Source organism: Myotis yumanensis, unplaced genomic scaffold (assembly GCF_028538775.1).
Source record: "Myotis yumanensis isolate MYYU_CA2020_CCGP unplaced genomic scaffold, mMyoYum1.0.hap1 SCAF_2, whole genome shotgun sequence".
NCBI classification, from domain to species: Eukaryota; Metazoa; Chordata; class Mammalia; order Chiroptera; family Vespertilionidae; genus Myotis; species Myotis yumanensis.
Genome location: NW_027223753.1, coordinates 21,502,453 through 21,527,392, shown reverse-complemented (window position 1 = coordinate 21,527,392; position 24,940 = coordinate 21,502,453). Strand labels below are relative to the sequence as shown.

Here is a 24,940-nt window from a genome sequence, read left to right as displayed (position 1 = left end):
TCCCTCCTGGAGCTGTTCAGGCGAAAGACAAACTTTGCTGACTTAGTGATTTGGCACAAACCAGCCTCGAATGCGTTCCTGCAAAGTTTCGGTTTGATTAGACTTTAGGAAAATTTAATTTTCCTTTGAAGGCCATGAGGGAATCTGGTAATTAAAGGAGGCTCACAAGGAAGCTTGATAATGAGAATTCTCTAGTAACAGCTGTTATACTAGAAGCATCCTTCCCCAAATGTCTCCTTCTGCCTCACTTGCCATCCCACAGTGGACCTACGCATCTTGTCCCCTAACACAAGGTCCCCGAACGAGCCCCCTGTCCTGGGTTGTGCATACAAGTGAGCCCCTGGGGCAGCCTGCCCACCCCTGTTCCTGATTCCTCCAGGGCCACGCCCACATCTCCTGCATGCCCGGGACCGTGCGGCGCTGGAACTACCCGCCTCCGCTCTGTATTGGTAAGAGAGCCCGGACTCTTCAGTTCATTCACATCCTTGTTCCGCCAGGGATTGGAGCTCAGGGACATAGCGAAAGACAGTTTGGTTTTCTGGGTTAGTTCAAAGACAGTAGTTGTGGGCTGATGTTTCTGCAAGCTTTCACTCTCACTCAAGGTTGTCATGATGTTCAGAAACCTTCGCCCCTGTAATTGGAAAAATTACAGGAGCCTTGCCTGTTTGAAAAGGTGATGATGGCCATTCTCCTTCCAGATAACTGACCAAACCCCAAATGGAATGTCTGCTCTATGGGCTTTCCCTTGTGACTTTTCATGGCACAGAGTGATAAAATCCACTAACAGAAGTACTGAGGGTTACATGTTGAATAGGACTTAACTTGGTTTGAGCAAAGGCAAAGAGATCAGTGGGTACAAGAAAAGATGGTGTCTTCTAGTCGGGTTGGGGAGGGGAAACTAACAATAAGTAGTGAGTGTCTACTATGTGCTAGGGACACACTTCTTCGGAGGGAGTATCATTATTCTCATTTTTGTAAATTTAGGAAAGCGAAGGCTCTTAGGATTAAAAAGAACGTGGTGGGGTCGGGAATGGAAACCTAGGTTTCTCTGATGCCGAGGCAACTGTAAAGGGCCCCTCGAGGCCGACCCTGGGATTGGAAGCAGGGTGAGTGGAAGGAGTGTCACTGGGGTGTAACGGCATTTCCCTCCTGTGATCTCACCAGGTGCAGGGCCTGGTAGTCCGCTGAACCTTCCAAAATGTGACTGGCCAGCCCAAGGCTCTTCCCTCTATTATGTAATACAAAAGCTCCACTGAGGAAGCCACTCACATTAACAGTAGTTGCCACTGGTTGAGGGTTTACCATGAGTGGCAGCTCCTGTTCCAAGTGAAGTTCAGGTTTCACTTTTAACCACCCTGTGACATAGGTATTTCGTAGTTGGGGGAAACTGAGGTGTGGAGGGTATAGAACTTGCCCAAAGTCACACAGCAAGTGGAAACATTGGGACTGCAACCCAAAGGGATCAGTGCCAGAGGCCTGCTCTGCACCTGGCACTGTTCTCTTCAGGCCTAAACAGATCCCTCTCCCAGAAAGCATTGGCCTGGACTCCCAGAGCCCTGCCCTCTGCTCCTTTCCCTGGGGTCCATGGCTGCCTAACCCCTTCCTGCTCATACAACCTTTTCCTAATAAGATGTGAAAGGACAGAATTTATGTCAGCTGATCAGGCTGTGGTGGCCTTGCAGCCTCAGATGACTCTGAAGTCACCTCGATTAGAGTTTCAGGTGCCCAGCCCCTGTGGCTGGCTCCCCATGGGATGATCATCTTTGGCTGAGCATCTATTGACCACTCAACCCCATGGAGCATAAATTTATAAAGAGCCTCGCGTGGTGCCGAAGCACAGAGTGGGGATTCAGTGCATGCCAGTCCCCTCCTTCATCCTTTTTCTTCCATCTTGGAAAAGTTGGTTAGACAATGAAGAGAGGGAGATTTAGGGGATAGGGTAAGAAATGGAAATATTTCCATTTCCACTTTTGCTGTAGGAGGTCACTAAGGGAATTGACCTGCAAAAGACATGTTCAAGGTCAAGGGTCCATAACTTGGGTTTGTGGACAGATTGCTGGGAGGTCCAAGGGTGCTGGGCAGCCCTTCCTGAATTTATTTGCTCTGTTTTGTCCTGTGTGCAGTTATTTAGGGAGATAAACTGTAGGTTCTTTTAGATTCTCAAAGGGATTGATGACTTGGGGAAAGGTTCAAAACTGCTGCTCTAAGTGAGCGTCCAAAGGTTGGCATGGCCCCGTACGCTCCTTGATGCTGTCCTAACCCTCTGGTCTCATTGTCACAGCACAGTGTGGGGGAGCAGTGGAGGAGATGGAGGGGGTGATCCTGAGCCCCGGCTTTCCGGGCAACTACCCCAGCAACATGGACTGTTCGTGGAAAATAGCACTGCCCGTGGGCTTTGGTAAGTCTTCACACCTCGGTCTCTGCTTAGAGCACCTATTTGCTGCAATCACTCAGCATAACCTTGGCTGAGGCAATTTAGCTCTCTGCCTCTCCGTTTCCTGATCTGTTGACCACTTGTACAATCGGAAGTTCCATTAAGAATGGTAGAGATGAATGTTTTAGAAGCATTAAATGTAGCGAGGGCAGGGGAAATCATAGGAATTGCCATTATTATTATTATTATTATTATTGTTATTATTATTTGAGTAACAAGCTAAAACCCAGGACTGTGGAATGAGAAATTACTCAGGGATGGTTAAAAAGGAAAAAAAAGAAAGATCTATTTTACAGACACTGGACCTCAAATTGTGCTTTTAACTATAATATCCAATTTCTTGTCCTAATTAAATTGAGCAAAGGTCAACATGAAATTGAGTTTGCATTCTTCATAGGCACATTCTGGCTAGCTTTGGAGATTGGGAGATTTTTATTTTTATTTATTTTTTTTGAGGAGACGAGTATGGCAGTAGGGAGGACAGTGATCTGGGTACGAAATTTAATTGCTGACGATTCACACATATTGTGTACTGAGAATATAATTTAACCCCAAATAAATCTGTTGAAGAGAAAAGGGCTTGTGTTGACATGGAACTCATGGGCTGTCCACGTAGGTCATCTGTCCCGAGTCACTGCTCCACTCCTGGGGAGGAAATGTCCCGAGGTGATCTTTCCTGCATGGGCCTGGGACCTCCCAGTCTGTGACCTCAGGAATGGAGACCATCTATTTTGTCCTTAATTCAGCCTCGAGTGGGTCTTCTCATGGAGAAGGGGTTTTCGGGAGAAGGCAATCTAAACTGGCCTTCTTTTCATCTGTCCTGAGGGAAGGAGAGAGGTTGGTGACCCTCCAAAGGATGGAGTCTTACATTTAGAACCACCTTCTGAAGGAAACCAAGTCGAATGATAAGGCTACAAAATGATGATGACTGGGGCAGCCTTGGGAAATCCCCAGATTTTGAGACATTGAAGGAGGAGGAGCTAGGATATCCTGTAACTCTTCATTCCAGACATGGGCAGAGGAACCTCAGATGATAGAGGGGTAGTGGGGAGGGCAACATCCAAAGGAAAGCAGAAGTTTAAGTGGGAGGTATATCACTGTTCTCTCCTGACGTTCAGCCACCAGAGTTCTCTAAGTCCCGGGTGCCTGTTCAGCCCCCTGGGGAATAAGCCTTCTGCAGGGTCCAACTGCAGAAGGCCAGGATCTCTCCCTCCCAGGTAGTCCCTACTATGGCTTCAGCGTGTAAAGAGCCACCGCATTTACCAGCTGCTGCCACTATATGACAGTGGGCACATCCCATTCTTTCCAGGCAGCACACTTCAAAAATCCGGGAAACCTAAAAGAGCCCCTTTGATGGACATGCAGCCCACAGTGTTGGAGTGATGCATGGACAGTAAATTGGAAAGCATAAGTGATAGGTACAAAATGCTCATTACAAAATTATCCACAACTTGGAAGCAATCTACATGTTCACTAGTATGGGTGTGAATAGTGTTGTTGGATAATTCATAAAATCATTGAAAATCAATGTCATTGAAAATCAATGAACTATATATCTTTGTATATCAAGAGTAGGCTTTGGAAAACACAGCATTGAGCCTGGTCAGTGTTGCTCAGTGGTTAAACACCAACCCAGGAACTAAGTGGTCACCAGTTTGATTCCCAGTCAGGGCATAAGCCTGGATTGCGGGCTCAATCCCCAGTAGGGGGCATGCAAGAGGCAGCTGATTGTTGATATTTCTCTCTTATAGATGTTTTTATCTCTCTATCTCTCCCTAAAATCAATAAAAACATTTTTAAGAGAAAAAGGAAAACACAACATTAAATAAAAATAAGTTTACTTAACTGTTTATAAAGTATAATATTATTTATGTAAATGTTTAAAACAAACCCACATATACATTTAAGAATCTAAAAACATGACCTGGAAGGTTTCTTCCAAATTCATGATAGTGACAGCCTCTGTGAAGGGAAGTAGGGGAATGGGATAGGGCAGGAGACATGAAGGATCTTCAGAATCACATGTCAAGTCTTACTCTATTCTTTAAATAATCAGATACAAAAGCAAAATCATGCATCTGAACTCATTCTAAGCAAATTAGAAAGTACATATGAACATTTTTTAATTAAAATTATCTGTAATCCCACCGTGCAATCACTAACAGCTTCATCCTCACCATTAAAAGGGGACCCCCATGAAGACAAGGGCCTTATAGATCTCGTTCACCCCTGTGCAGTGCCTTCCACAGCCCTGATGCAATCAATATTGTTAGAGAATCAATGAATAGTCTTCTAGATTTTAACTACAAAATTGAAAATTATATACAACCTACTATTTTGCAATCAGATTTTCACAACATTATAGACATTTTTATGCTCAATAAATATATTTCTTTAATATCATTTTCAATAGTAATCTAATTTTGAGAAATATTTTCATTAACAAAATCAATAGTCCCACCTCCATTCTCCAAAGAATATATTAATATAAGTTAAGGACTTAATTAGCTATTTAACCTGTCAGGTTGCTAGGAGATATTGATTCATCCAATTAGATCCTAAAGTATAAACTTTATTTGACTTCTTAGTAGAACAGACGGGACAAGGTATTCTCCTATTTCTGAATTATCTTCAGCGTTCTAGAAAACACTAGTCTTAAAGTTCATGTTTTTCAATTGGGTGGGGAAGATATTATGTTTTTATTGATTTTTAAAAAGAGGAAGGGAGAAGGAGAGGGAGAGAGAGAAACATCATTGATCGGTTGCCTCCTGTACACCCCCGACTGGGAAGTGAGCCTGCAACCCAGGCACGTGCCCTGACTAGGAACCAAACCCGTGATCTCTTGGTCCATGGGTCCATGCTCAACCACTGAGCCACACTGGCCAGGTGAGCATATTATTCCTTTTTTAAAAAATATATTTTATTGACTTTTCACAGAGAAGAAGGGAGAGGGATAGAGAGCCAGAAACATCGATGAGAGAGATCGATCAGCTGCCTCCTGCACGCCCCCCAGTGGGGATGTGCCCGCAACCAAAGTACATGCCCTTGACCGGAATCGAACCTGGGACCCCTGAGTCCGCAGGCGGACGCTCTATCCACTGAGCCAAACCGGTTCGGCAGAGCATATTATTTCTAAGTAAAATATTTATTTTAGCAAAGCTATCTTTATAGCAATATAAGACATAAGAATCACAAATTAAATCGTTATCTTGAACTTCATTTTCAATGAAATAAAATGAACTTGAAATGGAACTCTGAAATGACTGATGCTCTTCCTTTTGAATGAATAATATTCGTTTAAGTTCAGTCCTGCCTGAAGACAAGGGACTGGGTTGGCAACTCCCAGAGCCTGTTCTGGGAATCCTGATTGGGCAGGAAGTCAGCAGCAGGGATGCGTGGGCTCTGGCAGGAAATGCGTTCACAAGGCAGCACTTTTGAAGTGGGACTGTATTGCTTTGGGCACTGTCCGCCTCTCTCTTGCTCCCAGGAGCTCACATCCAGTTCCTGAACTTCTCCACCGAGCCCAACCATGACTTCATAGAAATCCGGAACGGCCCCCACGAGACCAGCCGCATGATGGGCAGATTCAGTGGAAGTGACCTTCCAAGCTCCCTGCTCTCCACGTCCCACGAGACCACCGTGTATTTTCACAGTGACCACTCCCAGAACCGGCCGGGATTCAAGCTGGAGTATCAAGGTGAGGACAAGGAGGGCCCATGTGCTCCTGTGTCCCTCCCCGTCTCTCAGCCTCCCGCATAGGAGAATGGAGAACACAGGAAGGACTGAGGGGATGGGGAACAGGCCTATCCATGGAGGCTCCTTTTCGGTGGCATGTCTTTCTGGCCCAGCTGAGACTGTTTGACCCCATTTGATAAGCCTTTTCTAGGGTTCAGGCCCAACAGCACCCCCAGAGGGTCAACCTCTTTCCAGGCCCGATAGCCAACAGCTTTCCCTGAGCAAGAGATCTATGAGTTCCTCTCGGGCATCCCTGAGTGTGCAGCCAGCCCTCCCCTGGGTAGGCTTACTGGCTCCCTCTGGGTCCTCCCTGGTGTCAGGTCCAATTACGCTCAGCAAAGCTGTGACATGACGGAAGATTCCAGTAACAATCCCAGGAGAGCCCAGGGAGCCTTCACAATGAGATGGGCCCACTTACTGCTCCTAAGGGTTTTCCCGTGTGTGGCCCAACCACACTCACTACACAATGTTTCCTTCCCTAGTCAAAAGCCTGAGACAGATCCACCCACTCCTCCTGGCACACTTTCCCAGAAACAGGCCTCACCCACCTCATCTCTAGCTTCCCCTGTGTGAGTCCCACACCCAGTGAAGCTGCAAGGGGGCTTGTCCTCGTGGCCTGGCCTTACCTGTGCCTGCTAAGTGCACACAGCCTCGCCGGGCTTGGTAGTGGGGCTATCAGGTGGGTCGTGGTACATCAAATGGCCACAGTCAGTCCAAGGAGAGACTCAGGCTCAAAGCCGTGGTCAGCATTCCTCTCCAGGACAGACGCGTGCCTCGCAGGCTTCCCTGAGTATTAGTTTGCTAAGGCTGCTCTAACAAAGTACCATAGACCGAGTGGCTTAAACAACAGAAGTTGAGTGTCTGACAGTTCTGGAGGCTGGAGTTTTTGAGGTCAAGGTTTCTTCTGAGGCTATGAGGGACAGTCTGTTCCGTGTCTCTCCCTCACTTCTGGGCGGTCGCTGGCCATCTTTGGCATTCCTTAGCTTGTAGAAGCATCTCCACCATCTCTGTCTTCACATTCTCATAGTTTCCTTCCTCCCTGTGTGTCTGTCTCCAAAATTCCCTTTTTCCTAAGGACACCATTTATTTTAGATCCGGACTCACCCTAATGACCTCATTGTCATTTAGGTAAAGAAAGGTAAAGGCCCTGTCCAACTAAGGTCACATTTTGAGGTGTTGGATTTTGAACTTTAACAGAGGAAGTTGGGAGAACACAAATCAACCATGATGCTCTCTGCCCCGCCCAGTCTCTCCTTGAGGCTTCTCCTCTCGGGTAACGCAAGATGGTGCCACCTTTGTGACAAGAACAAAGGCTCTGGCGTCTACATACACACTGTGCCTTTGCCCCTGTGATGGGCACAGCCCTGCCCGCTGAGTCCATGTGATAAGCTCAGCTATCCTTGTCAAGGCTGTCCTCTGAGACCCTCAGACTCCATCAATTCCCATAGAAGGGACCTACCTACTCCCAAAGAGCCCTGGCCTCAGGCTTAGCCCCTCCCATGCTCACCAAACCTCCATCTTTGAGATGTACCCCTCCTGAGGCTAGACTGCACAAGGGCCCTGTGTTGAGGCTCCAGGGTGACAGGCCAACTCTTTGGGTTAGCGTTCCTCTCTGTGACATGCTCACTGTCCCCACTGAGGCTTCACATGGTCAGAGACCCGGTCCTCTTAGGCCTTTTCCTGGGGTTGTGGGGAAGGGAGCAGGGAACAAGGCTGGTTCTATGGATGCCTTTAGAGGCCCAACACCTCTACCAGGAATCGGCCCAACTAGGTGAGAGGCCCAACAGGATCCCCTGGGGTTCAGTCTAGCACTGTCTTCCTTGAGCCTGCTTTTCTCATGGAAACATTGGTAGGTAACATTTATTAAGCCCTTACTATGTACCAGTACTGTGCAAAGAGTTAGGCATATATTATCCTACTTAATCCCCACAATAACCATTTTCTGAATAAGAAAACTGAGGCACAGAGAAGTTACATAACTTTCCCAAAGCCAGTCACTAATCAATGCCTAAGTTCTTCCTGAGTCCAAGTCTTGGTGCTTCACTACTGTGATGACTCCGCGGCTCCTGTGGTCTGGCTGGGGAGAAGGTGCCAGAGCGAATAAAGGAACCTTCTCTCCTGATCTTTTCTAGCCTATGAACTTCAAGAGTGCCCAGACCCAGAGCCCTTTGCCAATGGCATTGTGAGGGGAGCTGGCTACAACGTTGGGCAATCAGTGACCTTCGAGTGCCTCCCAGGATATCAGCTGATGGGCCAACCTGTCCTTACATGTCAACATGGCTCCAACCGCAACTGGGACCACCCCTTGCCCAGGTGTGAAGGTATGGCCCTCTCTCATCCCTTGGGATTTTTCTGAGGGAGACTGATCCAGAATAGTCCTATATCTACTTGTCTGGTCCATGGGATCACTCACACTGGGAGGTCCTGGAAAACGCTGTCCATCCTGTTTTCCTATGGATGGGACCCAGCCTATCCCTATGGAGGGATCCTGGAGATAGAGCTCTGGACCAACCCTAGGGAGGACCTGGAGGAGACATGAACCACAGCCAAGGGAAAACATACTCAGCCCTTGGGACTGTCCAACCTGATGAGTCGATGTCCCCGGTCAGAAGGAAAGACTCTGCTTGGTTTGTAGGAGCAGGTGGTGAGTTGAGGGGTAGGGAGGTAGAGTTAATCATGGCACCTTCCCAAAGGGAGAAGGGAGTAAAGCCTAGAAAAAGAAAACATCTTGTCCCTGTCATCACCTGCCCCCATCCTTATGCTCTTTCTCCTACATGTGCCTAGAGAGATCTGAGTTGATAATACGAGTGATCTAGAGGTGGTACTTTCCTGGGTCTTCATTAACCAGAACCGGGATGGAAGAAGACCTAGAGTTTGTGCTGCCTTTACCCCGTTTGCTCACCTCAGTTCCATTTTCCTTCATTTTTCACTCTTGGGTTCAGCATTTTCCTGGAGAAAAGCTGGGATTTGTCTTAAAAGGGCTAAGTGTGGCAGGAGGACAGCAGAGTGTAGGAGAAAGTGCCCCAGCTCCAGGTCAGCTCTTCCTGGGCTCCATCCATGAATCACTTCCCCTCGCTGAACTTCAGTTTCTTCCTTAGTACAGTGGGGCTTCTCATCTCTGCTTTATAAGAGCTGGAAGAGTTTCAAGACCCTTCAAGACCCTGAAAGTGCCCAGAACAGTCGCTGACTCACATCAGTGAGCTCCAAGTATTAATTCTCCAAAGAAAAACAGACCTTGTTTGCAGAACTGAGTTGTGCTGGTGTTTGAATGAAAGATCGTAATTTCTAAAACTCTTAACCACCCTTCCCCCAAGTTTGTTTTTAGATTTTCACAACTATCTCTGTGCAAAACCATCACTTATGTGACAAGCTTCATTATGGACTCTCTTCCTTTTCTTCCTTTTTATACCTCCTGCATCTGTTTGTGGCATCACAGGAGAGAGGAAAGAACAGTGTTCAGTCGGACATCTTGAGCCAGAAGCCCCTGTCCCTCCTGAGAGAGCTCTGTCCTTGGCTTCCTTGATGCCATCTTCTCTTGTTTTTCCAATTGCCTTTCTATCTGTGCCAGCTCTTTGGTCATTGTTTTCTTCACCTATCCCGAGGCATCTAAATCCCAACATGTTCGAAATTGAACTCATCATCTTTCTGCCTTCAGACTGAAATTCTCATCTAGTGAAGGGCACCTCTAGTCACTGGGCTACTCAGCCCTTAATATGGATCCCTTCCCTCTCACTCTTCTGCCACACTCACCAAGTCTTCCTAATTCTACCTCCTATTTATTTTTCCAGTGCATCCACTGCCTCTACCTTAATCCAGGCCACCACTTAGATGAGGCTCCTCTCTGGTCTCCCAACCTTCAGTCTTGCACTCCTCATTTTACTTTTCACAAAGTAGCTAGAGCATGTCTTCAAAACCATTAATATACTCCTGACACCCCCCACTCAGAAGCCATCAGGGCATCCCCACCTCCTGAGGGGGTAAATTCCAAACCCCTTCATGTAGCACACCATGTTCCTCATGGCCTGCTCTCTGCTTACCTGGTGTTCTCCACTCACACAAACATTGCCCTCCAGCTAAGCTGGAATACTTTGTTTTCCCAGGTGCCTGTTCTCTTACCTGTGGTTCTCAGGGCATGCTGTTCCTTTCTCAGAGAACGTTGCTTTCCTCTCCTGTTTTGCCTGAGGAGCCGTTTGTCCTTCCGGTGTGAGTCTAGATGTGAATTCTACCAGGAATCCTTCCCTACACTCAAGGGCCAGATGATGGGCTCCCCTCAATGCCTCTGTGGCATCCACACTGATGGCACGCTCTCCCTAAGCTGTAGAGGCCCATATATGTGGCTATAGCCAGTGGACTCTGTATGCCATGGGATAGAGCCATGTGCCATGGCTTCCTGGCTCCCTTGATCTCCCCAGGCCATGCCTGGCACCTAGTGGATGTTCAGTACATGTAAGAGGAGTGGTGTCCAAGCACCACTTTCAGGATCCATTTGTATTCACAGGCCTTGTCCTCTGCTGGGAGGCATTGGGATAGGGCCTATCCACCTGTCTGCTTGATGCCCTATGCCAGCCAAATACTAGTGCACTCATGATACTGGACTGTGTTTTCTCTGCCCAGAATCACTTTTTTATTCCTCCCTGGTGACTGAATCTGAACTGTATGGAGACTTCAGGGCCTCTTCATCCCCCTACCAAAATCCTAGGTGAGAGTGAGTCTAAAACTGGGTGTCACTTTGGGAAAACAGGAAGGTAAGGAGAGAGAACCATATCTGGGTAGCAGATGCCTTCTCTGTGATGTGGGGACTGGCTGAACACTTGACATATATCAGTTGACCTTACCACCACACAATCCTATGAGGGGGTATATTTTTAGTCCTATTTTACAGGTAAAGAAAAAGACTAAACTTCTTATCTGAGGTCATCTAGTCAATAAAAGGTTTATCTATTTGAACCCAACCTGAGCCTCACCACAAGCATCTTCAACTCAAGTCAAGATCAAAATTACCACTCTGGGAATCTTAGAGCAAATAAAAAGAAAGTTCCACTTTCATAATTTTCTTAGCTCTTCTCAGCAGAAGTACTGCATCCGCCTTCCATTTCTAGGGAAGGAGAAGGGAGAGCTTTATTTAGTGTGTCCTTCCACCTGGAGAAGTGTCATCCATAAGAAAGAGAAAGAAGGAGGCGGGAGGTGGGAGCAGACTCTCAGAAGCACCTACACTGAAGATCGGGGCCCGATGGGGGGTGGTGTGTTGGGACTGGTCAGGGAAGCCAGGCCCAGCCATCCTCAGCCCCATCGCCTCTCCCCATCCCGCCCGATCTCCTTGAACAGGGCAGTTTTTGCTGGGAGCTGGGCCTTCATTAGGAAGTCATCTGAATTCTCAGGTGGGAGGTGATCTCCAGCATTCACCTGTGTTCGTGTTCCCTCTCTGCAGTCCCCTGCGGTGGGAACATCACCTCTTCCAATGGCACTGTGTACTCCCCTGGCTTCCCCAGTCCATACTCCAGCTCCCAGGACTGTGTCTGGCTGATCACCGTGCCCATTGGTCATGGCATCCACCTCAACCTCAGCCTGCTGCAGACAGAGCCCTCGGGAGACTTCATCACCGTCTGGTAGGGCCAACTGTCATGTTGACAGCCAATAAGAAAAGGGCATTAGCTGAGTTCTGCGCTGGATTACCCATCTGTGTGTTCAGCACACCAAGAGCTGAATGGCTTTACCTGGCTGTCAGCCTCCTGGGTTTCAAATAAACACAGTGGAAGGACGGCTCATCTTCAGTTAGCCCTTATGACTCCTTGAAGGGAGAGTAATGGGAGGGCAGTGGTTCCCACCAGGAGTCCTGCTAGGGGTCCACGGCAGTACCAATGGGTGTGTGAATGGGAGTGGGCGTAGACATGGAAACTTATTTCCATAATCTGAACAAAAATTCTAATTGACCTAAAATAAGCTACCCAGACTAATGAAAGAGCTTTGGGTGGAATTTTGTGAAGTCTCATGCTGAGCCAGCACTGTCCAACAGAACTTTCTGCTACACATGGCTATTGAATGTGACTAGAGTAACTGAGGAGCTGACGTTTAAACTTTATTTAATTTTAATTAATTGAAATATAAATTGCCATGTGTGGCCCGGTGGCTACCAAATTGAACAGCTCAGCTTTGATTTATATAGTTAGAATATCTCAAGTTAATTTTAAAAATAGGAATATGAATTATTAGTTGCTAAGTGCAGTTTCCTAGACAGTTTTTTCCAAACCCTTGATTTGGGAGCAAAGATATAATTCTAAAATTCCTGCTGGTTTGAAGGTCACTGCCATTCTGAGAATCAATATGGGATAGTGGGATTCTCTGTCCCAAATTCCCAGGGAGAGAGAACTGTAACCAGAACTGCCCTGGATTAATTTCCAGGTTAATTCCCAGGCAGTGGCTAGGAACAGATGGGTGGGGCTAGGTAAGTTTTCCAGGGAAGAAACCCTTTGCCTAGAAAGGTGACATGGAATCCTGCTAGGGGTCTCTTTGCTGGGGGACAAGGAAATGGGGCAGCACAGACCGCAGCACGAGCCCCCTGCCCATCTTCCGTACCCGTGTTCCAGTGCTGCCTGGGACTGAGAGAACCTGTGCTACGACCCGCAGCCTGGCCCCAGGGCTCCTGCTTCTTGGGTGAGAGGTGCTCAGGACATTGGGAAGAGACAGTGCTGAGTGCAAGAAAAGTCACAGCTGCCTGTTCCCGGTCTCTCGTAAGGCCCCTGATGGCCCCAGGTAGATTAGGCCGTCATAGTGACTCGTGACATGCCAGGACCTTCTTTCCTCCTGCAGGGATGGGCCACAGCAGACAGCTCCGCAGCTTGGAGTTTTCACCAGGAGCGTGGCCAAGAAAACGGTGCATAGCTCAACCAACCAGGTCCTGCTCAAGTTCCACCGTGATGCGGCCACGGGTGGGATCTTCGCCATAGCCTTCTCCGGTCAGTATGGAAGCCTGGCCTGGTGGGAAGGGCCAGGCTCTCAAGTCGAGGCTCCACCATTCCTCGTCATGTGACTTTGAATGACTGACATAGCTTCTTAGCCTCAGTATCCACAAAGTTATAAGAGAGAAATGTGTTAGCCTGAGTGAAATCTCCTAGCACAGGGCTCCATAAATGTAAGTTTTCCTCCTCCTCCATACTGTTAGGGCAGAGAGGCACATGACGTTGATCCTTGGTGCCAAGTTCAAGCTTAGAGGCAACAGAGTGAGGCATCTCATCCCACTTGCTCACCTCAACTCACTGGCTGGCTGTCCACCTATCTGTGCCCCAGCTTGTCCCTTAGCATCTTCTAGAGGTTGTCCCACTCCAGAGGAATCCAGGGCCTCTGGACTTCATAGGAAATATTGTGCATAAATGAGGCTGAGAATGAAAGGTATCAAATCTTACTAAAACTATAAAAGAAAACATTAAGAATTGGCTAAATAAAAATTTAATATTTCTACAAATCAAAAGAGCACCATAAATAAATAAGGAAATGATAAATTGGGAAAATGCATTTAACAGGCAAAAGTCAATCTTAAAAATACATAGGGTTCTTCAAATTTTTAAGAAAAGTAGGGGCAAAGGACATGAATAGAGAGTTAAAAGGAGAAATGCAAATAATCTATTGATACATAAAAAATGTTTAACCTAACTAGTTATCAAACGCCAACTAAAAGAAAAGAAATGCTATGCTTTCTGTCGTTTATCAAGTTGACAAATACTAAGATTAATGACTATTTCCCCAAAGGGCCCTACATTTTGTGAGGACAAGGCCTGTGTGTGTTTACTTGTGCATCCTCAACAGCTAACGCAGGGTCTGTCTGACCAAGGGTGAGCCCTCAACAGAGGATCATTAAATGAATAGGATGGAAGAAGAATGATAGCTCCCCGTGTGGGAGTCACTGATGCCCTGTTGACTGTATCTGTTGAAGCAGGTTTCCTAGAGAGAAAAATGGAAGCATGCATCAGATGCAGTCATGGTCCTCCCTGGTTTCTGTTAAATCCAGGTTAACCCTGCTTGGTTACCCCAAGAGTGTCTCTTGGTTTCAATACCCACACTTCATAAAGCTTATGTGGCTTTCTACACGACTGTAGAAAAAAATTAAAGTCAAATCCTCAGAACATAATATGATAGTTTTTTAAAAATTGTTCTGCGGGAGAAGTCTTAAGCTACATTCCACTTAAAACTGGTAAAATGTCACAATCCCATGTGAGCATTTGAGATGTGCTTCCCCGCTACTGGGGGCGCTGAGAGTTATCGCCGCGTATGCTCACTGTGGCGCTGCACCACCCAGCGCTGTGCTGGGAACATTCCCATGGTGTCGTTCATATTTAACCCTTTGTCCTGCCTAGGGTTTTACAATGTCTCAAGCCGAGAATGTTCCCCTGAGGCACTGAATGCTTGTGGAGGATTTGCAAAGTGTATATGTTGCAATGCATGCAATCACTGTTGTGTCACAACTGCATTCATCATTGGGTGACCATGAAGAGATGTTTTAAGAATTTAGCTTCTAGCCCCGGCCCGTGTGGCTCAGTTGGTCGGGTGTCATCCTGTGCACTGAAAGGTGCTGCTTCAATGACCCGTCAGGGCACATGCCCGTGTTGCAGTTGTAGTCCCTTGCAGGGGGCAGCTAATGGATGTTTCGCTCTCACGCCTCTGTTTCTCTCTTTCCCTCTCCCTTCCTCTCTCTCTAAAATCAATAAAAATATTTTAAAGGAAAAATAAAGAATATAACTTCTAGCACATGGCTTGTTGCATATATATGTTTATTTTTTTTTTAGTTTTAAACACTTTTTTGGATTTGGAGTTATGCATTATAATTTTTTCCCATTAAAGTAATGGAAAGTAGGCGCTTCGTTAGCACCTTTGCATGGAACATCTGGTTTCTAGGAATGCATTATTGACATTTAATAGGAGATGCCTGTACTTCATAAAGGTCATAAAATTTCATCACTCTTAGTTCAAAAAAATAAAAAATTAATAAAAGATGCACATATAGAAGGATGTTTATCACAGCTTTACTTTAAATGGCAAAATTTTATAAACCTAAATGGTTAACAATAGAGTATCTGTTAAATAAATTCTACTAGGCTGTATAATTAAATACTGTGCAATCATTTCAATCATGTTTTTTAAGAGATTTAATTACATGGGGAGTTCTTGAATTATACATGCACACAAAGATCAGCACAAAGTACATACCACGATGCAAATTTTATAAGAGAAAAATATTCATATCCACAGAGAATAAACACTCTGAGAACTTACAGTAAAGGATTAACGTGGTTATCTCTGTGAGGGCAATGGATGAATTTAATTTTCCTCCTACTGTTTTCACAGAAAATCTCATATTTTCTTTAATGACAGTGTATTACATTGGTAATTTCTTTTTTAAAGAATGCTATTTTTAAGAAATATAGGGGTTGAGGTGACTTTGGAATAATAACAGTAGTAGCAGCGGCGGCAACAGCTAACATTTACATAGCACCTAACCCTGTGCCAGGTAATGAATGAAAAATGAGTTATGAGCACACACCGAACTTTGCCTCACACACAATCCAGTCTCTGTTCAGAGGGATGGTTTCCAGTTTAGAAAATCCATGAAGCCAGAAGTGTTTAGGCAAAGGTCAAGGTAAACAAGCTGATTTCAATGGGCACTCACATAAACCACACACAGTATTTAGATCTTGAGTAGTGGAAAGAATAGAGGGTTTGGGAGTAGCCAGACTTGGATTCAAATCCTACCTATGCCACTTACGTCCTGGGTAACCTTGGAGGAGGATCTGAACCCTCTGAATCTCAGCTTACTCAGAGTAGAGAAAGAACACCTTGAAGTGGGAACAGCTATTGTGAGAATTAAAGGTGTCAGCATGTGAAAGTGCCTGACATATGGTTGGCGCTCAATCATTGCTTCTCCCCCTTTCCTTCAGTGCTAGTGACTGTCACTGTACTCCTAGATTCTCTCTCCTTGACTATTAATCTTAACAGCAGATAAGCAAAACAGTGCTCGGTTAATTTTGCGCCGTGTACAGATATATACTCATTAATATCTGCTGTGTATGGGAATGAGGAGTGGGAAAGAAGTATTGAATGGCTACGTGCCCCCCAAACCATGTTCTTACACGGACTTGTCTGCTTTGTCTTTTCAGCTTATCCACTCACCAAATGCCCTCCTCCCACCATCCTCCCCAATGCTGAAGTCGTCACAGAGAATGAAGAATTCAACATAGGTACCACCTCCCACACCATCGAGGAGGGGCCAGGTAGAGGTGGGGGCTGGCCAGCGGGGCTCATCTCTCCTCCTGTCCTTGGAGAGAAACAGTAGGCCCAGTGCAGGAGGGTTGGTATTCCATCAACTGAGTTTGCATCAAATATTCTCACTCTTGCTTTTAGCCACACCTGGGCAGAGAAGCTAGGAAAGCTGTTTTTTACTGTTATTTAAGTCAGTATGTTTTGGGGAAATAAATCCGTGCAAAACACTATAAAAAGTTCTTGGGATGTTGAAACATTCTTAGGCTCAGCAAGGCTGGGCTGTGAGAGGGGAGCAGCAGTTGTCTGGATCATTTGATTGGAGTTGAGCTAGTTATTTGAGCCTGAACAGAACATGACTCACCACTGAGAGTCTTGCCTAGAAGTGGGTTTGAGGCACTAAGGGTTGCTGATCAGCCCTGACCTCTCTGGGGAATCCTCATGTTACTCTCTCTTTGGCCAGGTGACATCGTACGCTACAGGTGCCTCCCTGGCTTTACCTTGGTAGGGAATGAAATCCTGACCTGCAAACTTGGAACTTACCTGCAGTTTGAAGGCCCACCCCCAATATGTGAAGGTAACGGCACTGAGCCATGCCCTTATGGGTCTGGAGTTCCTCCAGAGCACAGCCCTGGTGTTACTCCTCTCTGTAGTCCCTGTCCCTGCCCAGGAAGGAAGAGGCCACATAGTGAATGTTTGTTTGGATGAGTGAATGAGTGAGTGATTGTTCTAGATAGTTTCTCTACCCTGCTCCTAGGTCCAGGGCAAGGAATTGGCCATATGGCCACATTTATGTCTGTCTTCTTTTTATCTAACTGGCATTCACTGGAAATGTCACAGTGATCAGTGGAAGGAGGAAGTTCTTGGGCAGGGGTGTGTTCACACACCAACCTTGCCCTACTGGAGTGAAGATATGCTCAAGGTTCTGTGCTGAATTAGGCAAATGAGAGCCCATATTTGTCTTGACTCCAGTGTGAGGCCTTTGCAAAAGATGAATTCACTTCACTAATTTATCCCAACTAAGACCAAAAATAATGCTCTCTACTCACTTGCACATAGTAACTGCTCAGTATTGACTATTATTATAATTACTAGTACTACTTCTGTTTTTAGTACTGTTACTACCAACAAATATGTGGTAGCCTATAGAGAAACAAGTCAGCTTCTCCCCTACCTCTCAGGAAGCAAGAGTAGGTTAAACTGCAGTGCGGATTACTAGTGAGAAGGAGAGGAGCCATCTGCCCCAGAATTAGGATTTCAGTAGCAGTTTATTTCAGTTGAGCTGACCCACCCACCACCAAAGCAGCCGGCCCCCAATGAAAGTGAACTTTAGCCTTCATTCTGTTCCAGAACCTCTTTGGTTTGCTCCAACTGGCCAGGCCTGCATCTCAGCAACATGGTAACAGGGACAAAGAATCTGAGGTCACCCATTAGAATCAGCAGTATAATGACGGGTGCTGGGGTCTCGTTTGAATGTGCTCAGATACCGGCTCTCCGATGGTTGTCTTTGCACCAGGGAAAAGCACATGTGTTGGTCTAGTTCCTCCTCGGTCTCATGTACCTGGTATTTCTCTTTCTTTCTCCAAGTGCACTGCCCAACGAATGAGCTTCTGACAGACTCCACAGGTGTGATCCTGAGTCAGAGCTACCCTGGAAGCTACCCTCAGTTCCAGACCTGCTCTTGGCTGGTGAGAGTGGAGCCCGACTATAACATCTCCGTCACCGTGGAGTACTTTCTCAGTGAGAAGCAGTATGATGAGTTTGAGATTTTTGATGGTAAGTCAAATACTTCCTCATGCCCCACTTCACATGACAGCTTGCTTTGGAACCCTAGATGTCTATGCTGCATCCTCCCAATTAGAGCTTTCCACAGGCCCCACATAATGTCTTCTCTACCACAGGAACCCCAATACCTTAGAAGCCGATGGGTTGTGTGGCCCAAGCAGCAGGGCTGCTTATACTGCAGCCTGGACCTGCTGCTGAACTCTCTCTCAGTCTAGCCCTCACTCAAAGCTAGCATCTTGAATGTCAACCAATGAATGGGTCATAGCAGTACCACCCAGGGAAGACTATGCTACCCGCAAACACCCAAAGGAGTCTACCGACCATCTTGCTTCTTTCTTGGTGGTGGGAAGGAAAAGGTGCAATAACTTGCCTTTTAATTTTGAGTAAATGTCTCAACATACCCCATTCCCCTGGACCCTAAAAATTTCACCTGAAACTTTGTAGGATTTGTCTCTTACCCTCTAGAGCATATTGGTCTTGCAAAGACAGCTGCACTAATTGTCCCTTCTGGCTCATCAGATCCAATTAATATAATGTCATCAATATAGAGCACCAATGTGTTCTATTCTGCAGGATGCCCAGATGGTCCACATCTCTTCGTGCTGTATTATGCCAGAGAGCAGGAGAATTAACATAACTCTGAGGCAAGACCATGAGTGTATACACTTGTCTGTTGCACATGGATGCAAATTGCCTATGGTCCTTCTTTCTGATGGGTGTTAAAAGGAATGCATTGCTAGATCAATAACTACATGTCATGTAACCAAGGCGATGTTAATCTGCTCTAACGAAGAGTAGATTACATCTGGCATAGCTACTGCAATGGAGGCTTCTACTTGGTTAGGTTTGTACTATGAGACCTTCAGCCATTTATTACCATCCCCACCTCAGACTCCCCTGCTCTAACAGAGGAGCCATGGTGGTGCTTTGAGTCCCCAGATATTGTGTATCCAAAAATCTTCGAACTATCTTGACATTCTGTTTTCTCCAATATTCAGTTATATGAGTAAATAGTGATAAGTCTTTTGGGGGGAAGAACTGAGAAAATCACTACTATATACAACTGATATTGTTTTATAGAATCCTTTTTTATGGGCACCCAGCCTCTTCTTCAGCCAGAGTGTTCTGTAGCCAGAAATAAAACCTGGCACAAGTCTCCAAATTGGGAGATTATAACTTTCCACTGGGCTTAGCTTTCCTCACCCTTTTGATCATATATTCATGATCTGTTTTGTTCATATATTCACTTATGTCAGCCACCCATCCATCTTCCATGTCCTGAGAGCCATCTTCATAGATCCTGCAGGTCAGGCCCTCCGACTGCCATTCCAACCCTTGCTGTCCTTTTGGCAATTATTCCAACCTTGCTTCTTCTGACTATTAAGTGCTTCCACGCAGCCTCTGTATTCTAGAATCTTGTCATCCCCATCAATAATCACTATTGGGAAGCCAGGTGCTGTGACAGCATCTCCTCCCATAAGTTGTGGCCTACAGAGGACTGTCCTTACTCAGGTGTTGATGATGCTGGTACTCACCATCACCAGTGCGTTCCTTATGGCGTTAGGACTTGGCTCGTCCTCCAGGTCCTCCTCAGAACGTGGGCAGCTGTTGGGTGTTCTGGTCCTACCTACACCTACAATGTCCTGGCATGCCATTCTCTGAGCCTTTTGACCTCTTCCTTCATGGGTTGTGCCCACAGTTCTGATGGCTCAGTTTTGTTTAATGTGGCCCATTACTTTCGCCAAGCTTCCAAGAGCTGTCTCAGCAGCATGTTAGAACCATCACTCAGGGCTCTTTCCAGCGTGACAAATGCAGGGCATGGGAATCTCCAGCTTTATATTCTGCCTCCTGGAGCCAGCCCCTCAGGATGCACTCCCAGGCATGTAGGGAGGAAAAAGGAAGAGGGGGGCCTTTTTGGGAGAGTCTGGGAAAAGAAGGTGGGGAACTATGTTATTTGTGACATTGAGACCTGATGTTTCCTCTAGGTGTACTCATACATTCATCCGAAAATATTCTTTCTATATGGGAGGCACCGAGCTATTTTTAGTACGCACAAGAGAAGTGGGATGGCACGGTGGAAGGAGTTCCCAGGGGAAAACCAGCTCTTCCATGAACCAGCGGCTTGACCTTGGGCAAGTTCCAGGATGGCAAATAGTTTTATCTGAACTGCCAACTACTGTGGATTGGCAGTGGCTCCCTGGAGGAAGGGCTCAGGAGGAAGGGCACCTAGAGCAAGACCTGGATGCAGAGAGAGGAGTGGAAGAACAAATGAGTTGCTGACTCTGACCAAGTTACCCAGCCGCTCTGAGCCTTCATGCCTTCATCTGAGGAGGGAGAAGTAGGAAGTAGTGATGTGAAAGGGATCGACTCTAGTATCTTTGATAGCTGTCAGTCTGAAATCCCATGTCCTGTGCTCTCACCCCAGGTCCCTCAGGACAGAGTCCTCTGCTGAAAGCTCTCAGTGGGAATTACTCAGCTCCCCTGATTGTCACCAGCACAAGCAACTCTGTGTACCTGCGCTGGTCGTCTGACCACGCCTACAACCGGAAGGGCTTTAAGATTCGGTACTCAGGTGAGTGAAATGTAAGGACCCGCAAGAATGGCCAAAGGCCATGAGCCCTTAAGTTTCTCACCCCAAACACCCAAATAAGCCATAGGCCGTACCTTCAACAATGACAGAGCTCCTCCATGGGATAGGCAGCCTTCTCCTCTAAGTCTCTCTTACCTGTGGCTGCACAAGTGCCCTGACATTTTCCCACCTCCCCTTTTCTGCTCCTTTCTCTTCCCTCTCATCTGCTGGCCCTGCCAGCCTGTAACTTTGGAGAAGCTTATTCCATGTATCTGATCTAATAATGCTGAAAGGTGATCACAGCCCTACCCCTATTGAAATGCTAATAAAATTTCTTTAAAACTGAAAAACCCTAAGACATGGGTCTCCAACTGGCAAATGGTAGACAGGAAGCCCAGAGATGAGCTGAATTTTCAGTCCAGGGGCCTCTCTCTGCTCTGCAAGCCATGTCTTCTAGGCAGAGGCAGAGCGAAGGCCATGCAGTCAGGTGGCCGACTGGGCAGCCATCTGCAGGGAGCATAGAAACATCCCTGAGATGTAAGGAGACGGAGAACATTGAATCTGTCTGAACCCCATGGTGGGGATCACTGTCTGCAGTTGGAAAGAAAACCTGATAAGCTGCTTGCTCCCCATTCTGAAGGGGAGTGGGTCCAATGAACTGGGTTCTGTAGACTTGGAGGCAGAGACAAATTACTTAAGACCTGGGAGTTCCACCAGGCACCAGGTCCTCTCCGCACGCTTCCCCTGCCTGCGTGTGGCCTGTATTCCAAATACATGTTGGACAAATTCTAAAAGGATATTGGTTAGAAAGGATGTCAAATTACAGCCCACTTGAGTTACCACTTGTCTTAGTCCATCTCTTCTCATGGGCTACCTACTTAGAAGACAAGCCCAAACTTAGTGGGCCACTGACAGTCTTAAAGGACCCTGGGGTATGGCTTCAGGGACCAGCAAGACAGACAAAGCCAAGGGGAGCTGGGAGGGGAAGGGCTTTTACTGTCTGAGCCCATCTCCTCTACAAAGTTGACCTGAACTTCCTCCCCCCCATGTATGCAAGAGGGTGGCCCCACGAACACTGTCACTAACCAGCTGAGTGACTATTTGACACATCACTTAACCTCTCCAGGCCTCAGTTGCCTCAGGACACAAAGAAACCTGAAGGTCCCCCTCAGGAAGAGTCAGGCTGAGTTCCTAGCAGCTGCTCACGCAAAAGGGAAACATAGCCATTGAGTAGCAGTTCATTATGCTGGTTGCTAAACTAGGAACTGAAAGCCATTAAGGAGTTGCCCTTTCCATGATGTCTTTAAAGACTAACCACATGTTTGGAGGTAATGAGTCAGTTGTAATTACAATACATACGCCAAGTACAAAATGAATTAATCACACGGTGAAGCAATTAGCACTTAATTAAAATACAGTAGACTTGTGTAATTTCAAATGCCTCTATCACTGTGATTAAGTCTATTGTATAACTGAGAGCCTTGTTCTTGACTGAGGTAGACACGTAAATATGATAACACAGGACGCAGGTGGCAGAGCGGGAGAGGGAAGCACGTCAGGCTTGGAAGGAGGGCATTTAAGACACATTCGCCAGCAGAAGGACACGAGGACCTCACCATGGGAGGACGTAGTAAGGGCCTGACACACTCATTCCCCCTTAGCCCAGGCCCTCCTGGGAGACCCAGCCAGGGACTCTCAGAGCAACAAGGGGCACTTCTCTGAGGAGCCCTCGGCAGGGTCTTTGATTGCAAGTTCTCTGCTGCTGGGATTTTTGTCTGTTTCTCACTTGTTGTGTTCCCAGCACTTAGAACAGCACCAGGCACATAATGGACACTCCAGACCCATTTGTTGACTTAATGAATGAAATAACTTAGAGCCATACATTGAGGGGATCGGGACTGTGGGTTCTATATGCTGACTGCCCCAGCTCCCTCTCCCTCACCCTCCAGGACAGAACAAAGGAGGAGGACCAGTTGTTGAGCACTGAGCTGGGGGCTTTTTCAAACACAATCCTATTTAAATGCCCAAAAACCTATGGGTAAACATGACCCATCCCAGTAGACAGGCGAGGAGACTGGAGATGAATGAGCTTCAGGAGCGACTGAGTCCATTGGTTCTGTTTGTGTCTCTGAGAGTTGATGGGATTCGAGAGCCTGAACTTCGCTGCACAGCTAAGGCCGAGAAGGGGACCCAATGCTTCATGTTTCCTTTCCTTTTCCTTTTCCTTTTCCTTTTCCTTTTCCTTCTCCTTCTCCTTCTCCTTTTCCTTTTCCTTTTCCTTTTCCTTTCACTAAACTGTTTGGCCATTTTTCAGCATCAGCCACTCAAGACCACTCAGATAGCAGTGGACTTGGCCATGGGGAAAACAGGGAAGTGGGGGAAGAATGGGGACGGCGAGTAGGAAGGAGCGTGTCTGTCTGTCTTCCCACCTGTGTGTGGTCCCCTGACCTCCTCTTCTTGTTCAGCGCCCTACTGCAGCCTGCCCAGGGCTCCACTCCATGGCTTCCTCCTGGGCCAGACCAGCACCCAGCCCGGAGGCTCCGTCCACTTTGGCTGCAATGCCGGCTACCGCTTGGTGGGACACAGCATGGCCATTTGTACCAGGCATCCCCAGGGCTACTACCTGTGGAGTGAGGCCATTCCTCTCTGTCAAGGTGAGAAGCAGGTGGGAAGGGATAACAGGTGTCTCTGATCCTACTCACATCTTGGGTTTGTCCCAGGTCCAATCATATCCAAATGCAGGCTTCCTCATTGGTAATTAATTCATCCTCTCAGGAACCATAGATTGAAGATCCACAATGTCTTTAGCCCTGGGGATATGCATATGCATAAAGCACAGCCTCAGTGTCTTCAGAGCAAGAGGGAGATGGGATTAGCCACGGAGATGCAAAGTGACCGAGGAAGGAAGGGCTGGGTCGGGAGTAGAAGCCGAGTGGAAGAGCCAGAGGTGAGAAGGGACCAACCTCCTCCTGGACGGCTAGGGAGGCCTCCAGAGGAAGCACGCTTGGGCTCAGGCTCAGAGAGCAAGCAGGTTGGGACCAGGCATTGGCAAGAAAACATGCTAGCCAACAGCAAGAGCATTTGTCAAAGCGCAGAACTGAGAGAAACAAGGCCTGGGAACCAGTTGGTGCTGGCCGAAGACCAGGTCGGAGAGGAGAGGAGGAAGGAAAACAGGGTGGAACAGTGTCCGTCACCATTCTCAGCCACCAGCCATCAGGCCTGCGATGTGCACCAGGCAGTTTGCATGTGTTGCCTTTGATAATTTATGGGATTATTTTTCCTTAAAGTAATATACATTCAGACTAGTAATCTGAAAAAAAAACACCTATAGATAATACCAAAGAAAAAAGTGAAAATGACCTATAATCCCATCAATTGAGATTACCACTGTTAACATGGAACACGTTTCTTTTCGTCTTTTATACATTGTTTGCAGAAATGGCACCATCAATATCCAAAACTCTCGATATTAACATCTATCATATATTCAAATACACTTCCTCATCATTATTCTCAGTGGTTGCATAGCATTGTGGGAAAACTGACATTTATTCAAGTCTTTTATTGTTGGCCATTTGAATTTCTTTTTTTTTTTTTTTGCTACTGTAAGTGCTGCTATTAAAATTTTTATAATTCCATTGTTATGAACATCCACATTTATTTCTTAAAATGAATTCCCCAAAATGAGATTGTTGAATCATAACCTATGCAAAATCTACAGCTGTTGATACTTATTGCCCTCCTGAAAGTTGTCTTTTCTCCTACATTCTCATCATTATGTACCACATTAAAAACAGAAAAGACCCTTGCCAGTGATAGAGGCAAACACAGGAAATCACAGTGATGTTTTATGTTCTTGTTCTTTGGTCCCCAGTGTGGGCCACACTGTTTAATGATATCTCATCTCTGACCCTCTCCGCCTTCTGCCTGGGCCTGGGCCTTCTCAAAGACCCGAAACAATGTGTCATTAGAATTCTGTTTGATGCCCTAAGCAAAGGTCACGGAGAATTGACTGTCCACAAGTGGCAAGTGGCAGTTGGCTTTGGTCTACCCGTTTCTAACTGTATCGGGCATCATCTTTTTCCACAGCTTTTATTAAAACTGACCATTGTCTCTCATGTCTTTTATCTTTTGTCACTTCCCCGAATTAAGCCCCTCTAGGCTCTGTCCAC

General features: G+C 46.6%; 1 protein-coding gene across 1 annotated transcript in view; it reads left to right on the top strand.

Moving 5' to 3' along the window:
• CSMD2 (CUB and Sushi multiple domains 2) overlaps window positions 1–24,940 on the top strand; it is a 552,912-nt gene that overhangs the window by 471,720 nt on the left and 56,252 nt on the right. The window contains exons 39-49 of the mRNA XM_070404687.1: window positions 380–449; window positions 2,282–2,398; window positions 5,922–6,131; window positions 8,302–8,490; window positions 11,598–11,775; window positions 12,977–13,122; window positions 16,315–16,395; window positions 16,878–16,991; window positions 18,002–18,190; window positions 20,625–20,771; window positions 23,234–23,422. Coding sequence (XP_070260788.1) covers window positions 380–449; window positions 2,282–2,398; window positions 5,922–6,131; window positions 8,302–8,490; window positions 11,598–11,775; window positions 12,977–13,122; window positions 16,315–16,395; window positions 16,878–16,991; window positions 18,002–18,190; window positions 20,625–20,771; window positions 23,234–23,422 — 1,630 coding nt within the window. The remainder of the gene's footprint in view (window positions 1–379; window positions 450–2,281; window positions 2,399–5,921; window positions 6,132–8,301; window positions 8,491–11,597; window positions 11,776–12,976; window positions 13,123–16,314; window positions 16,396–16,877; window positions 16,992–18,001; window positions 18,191–20,624; window positions 20,772–23,233; window positions 23,423–24,940) is intronic.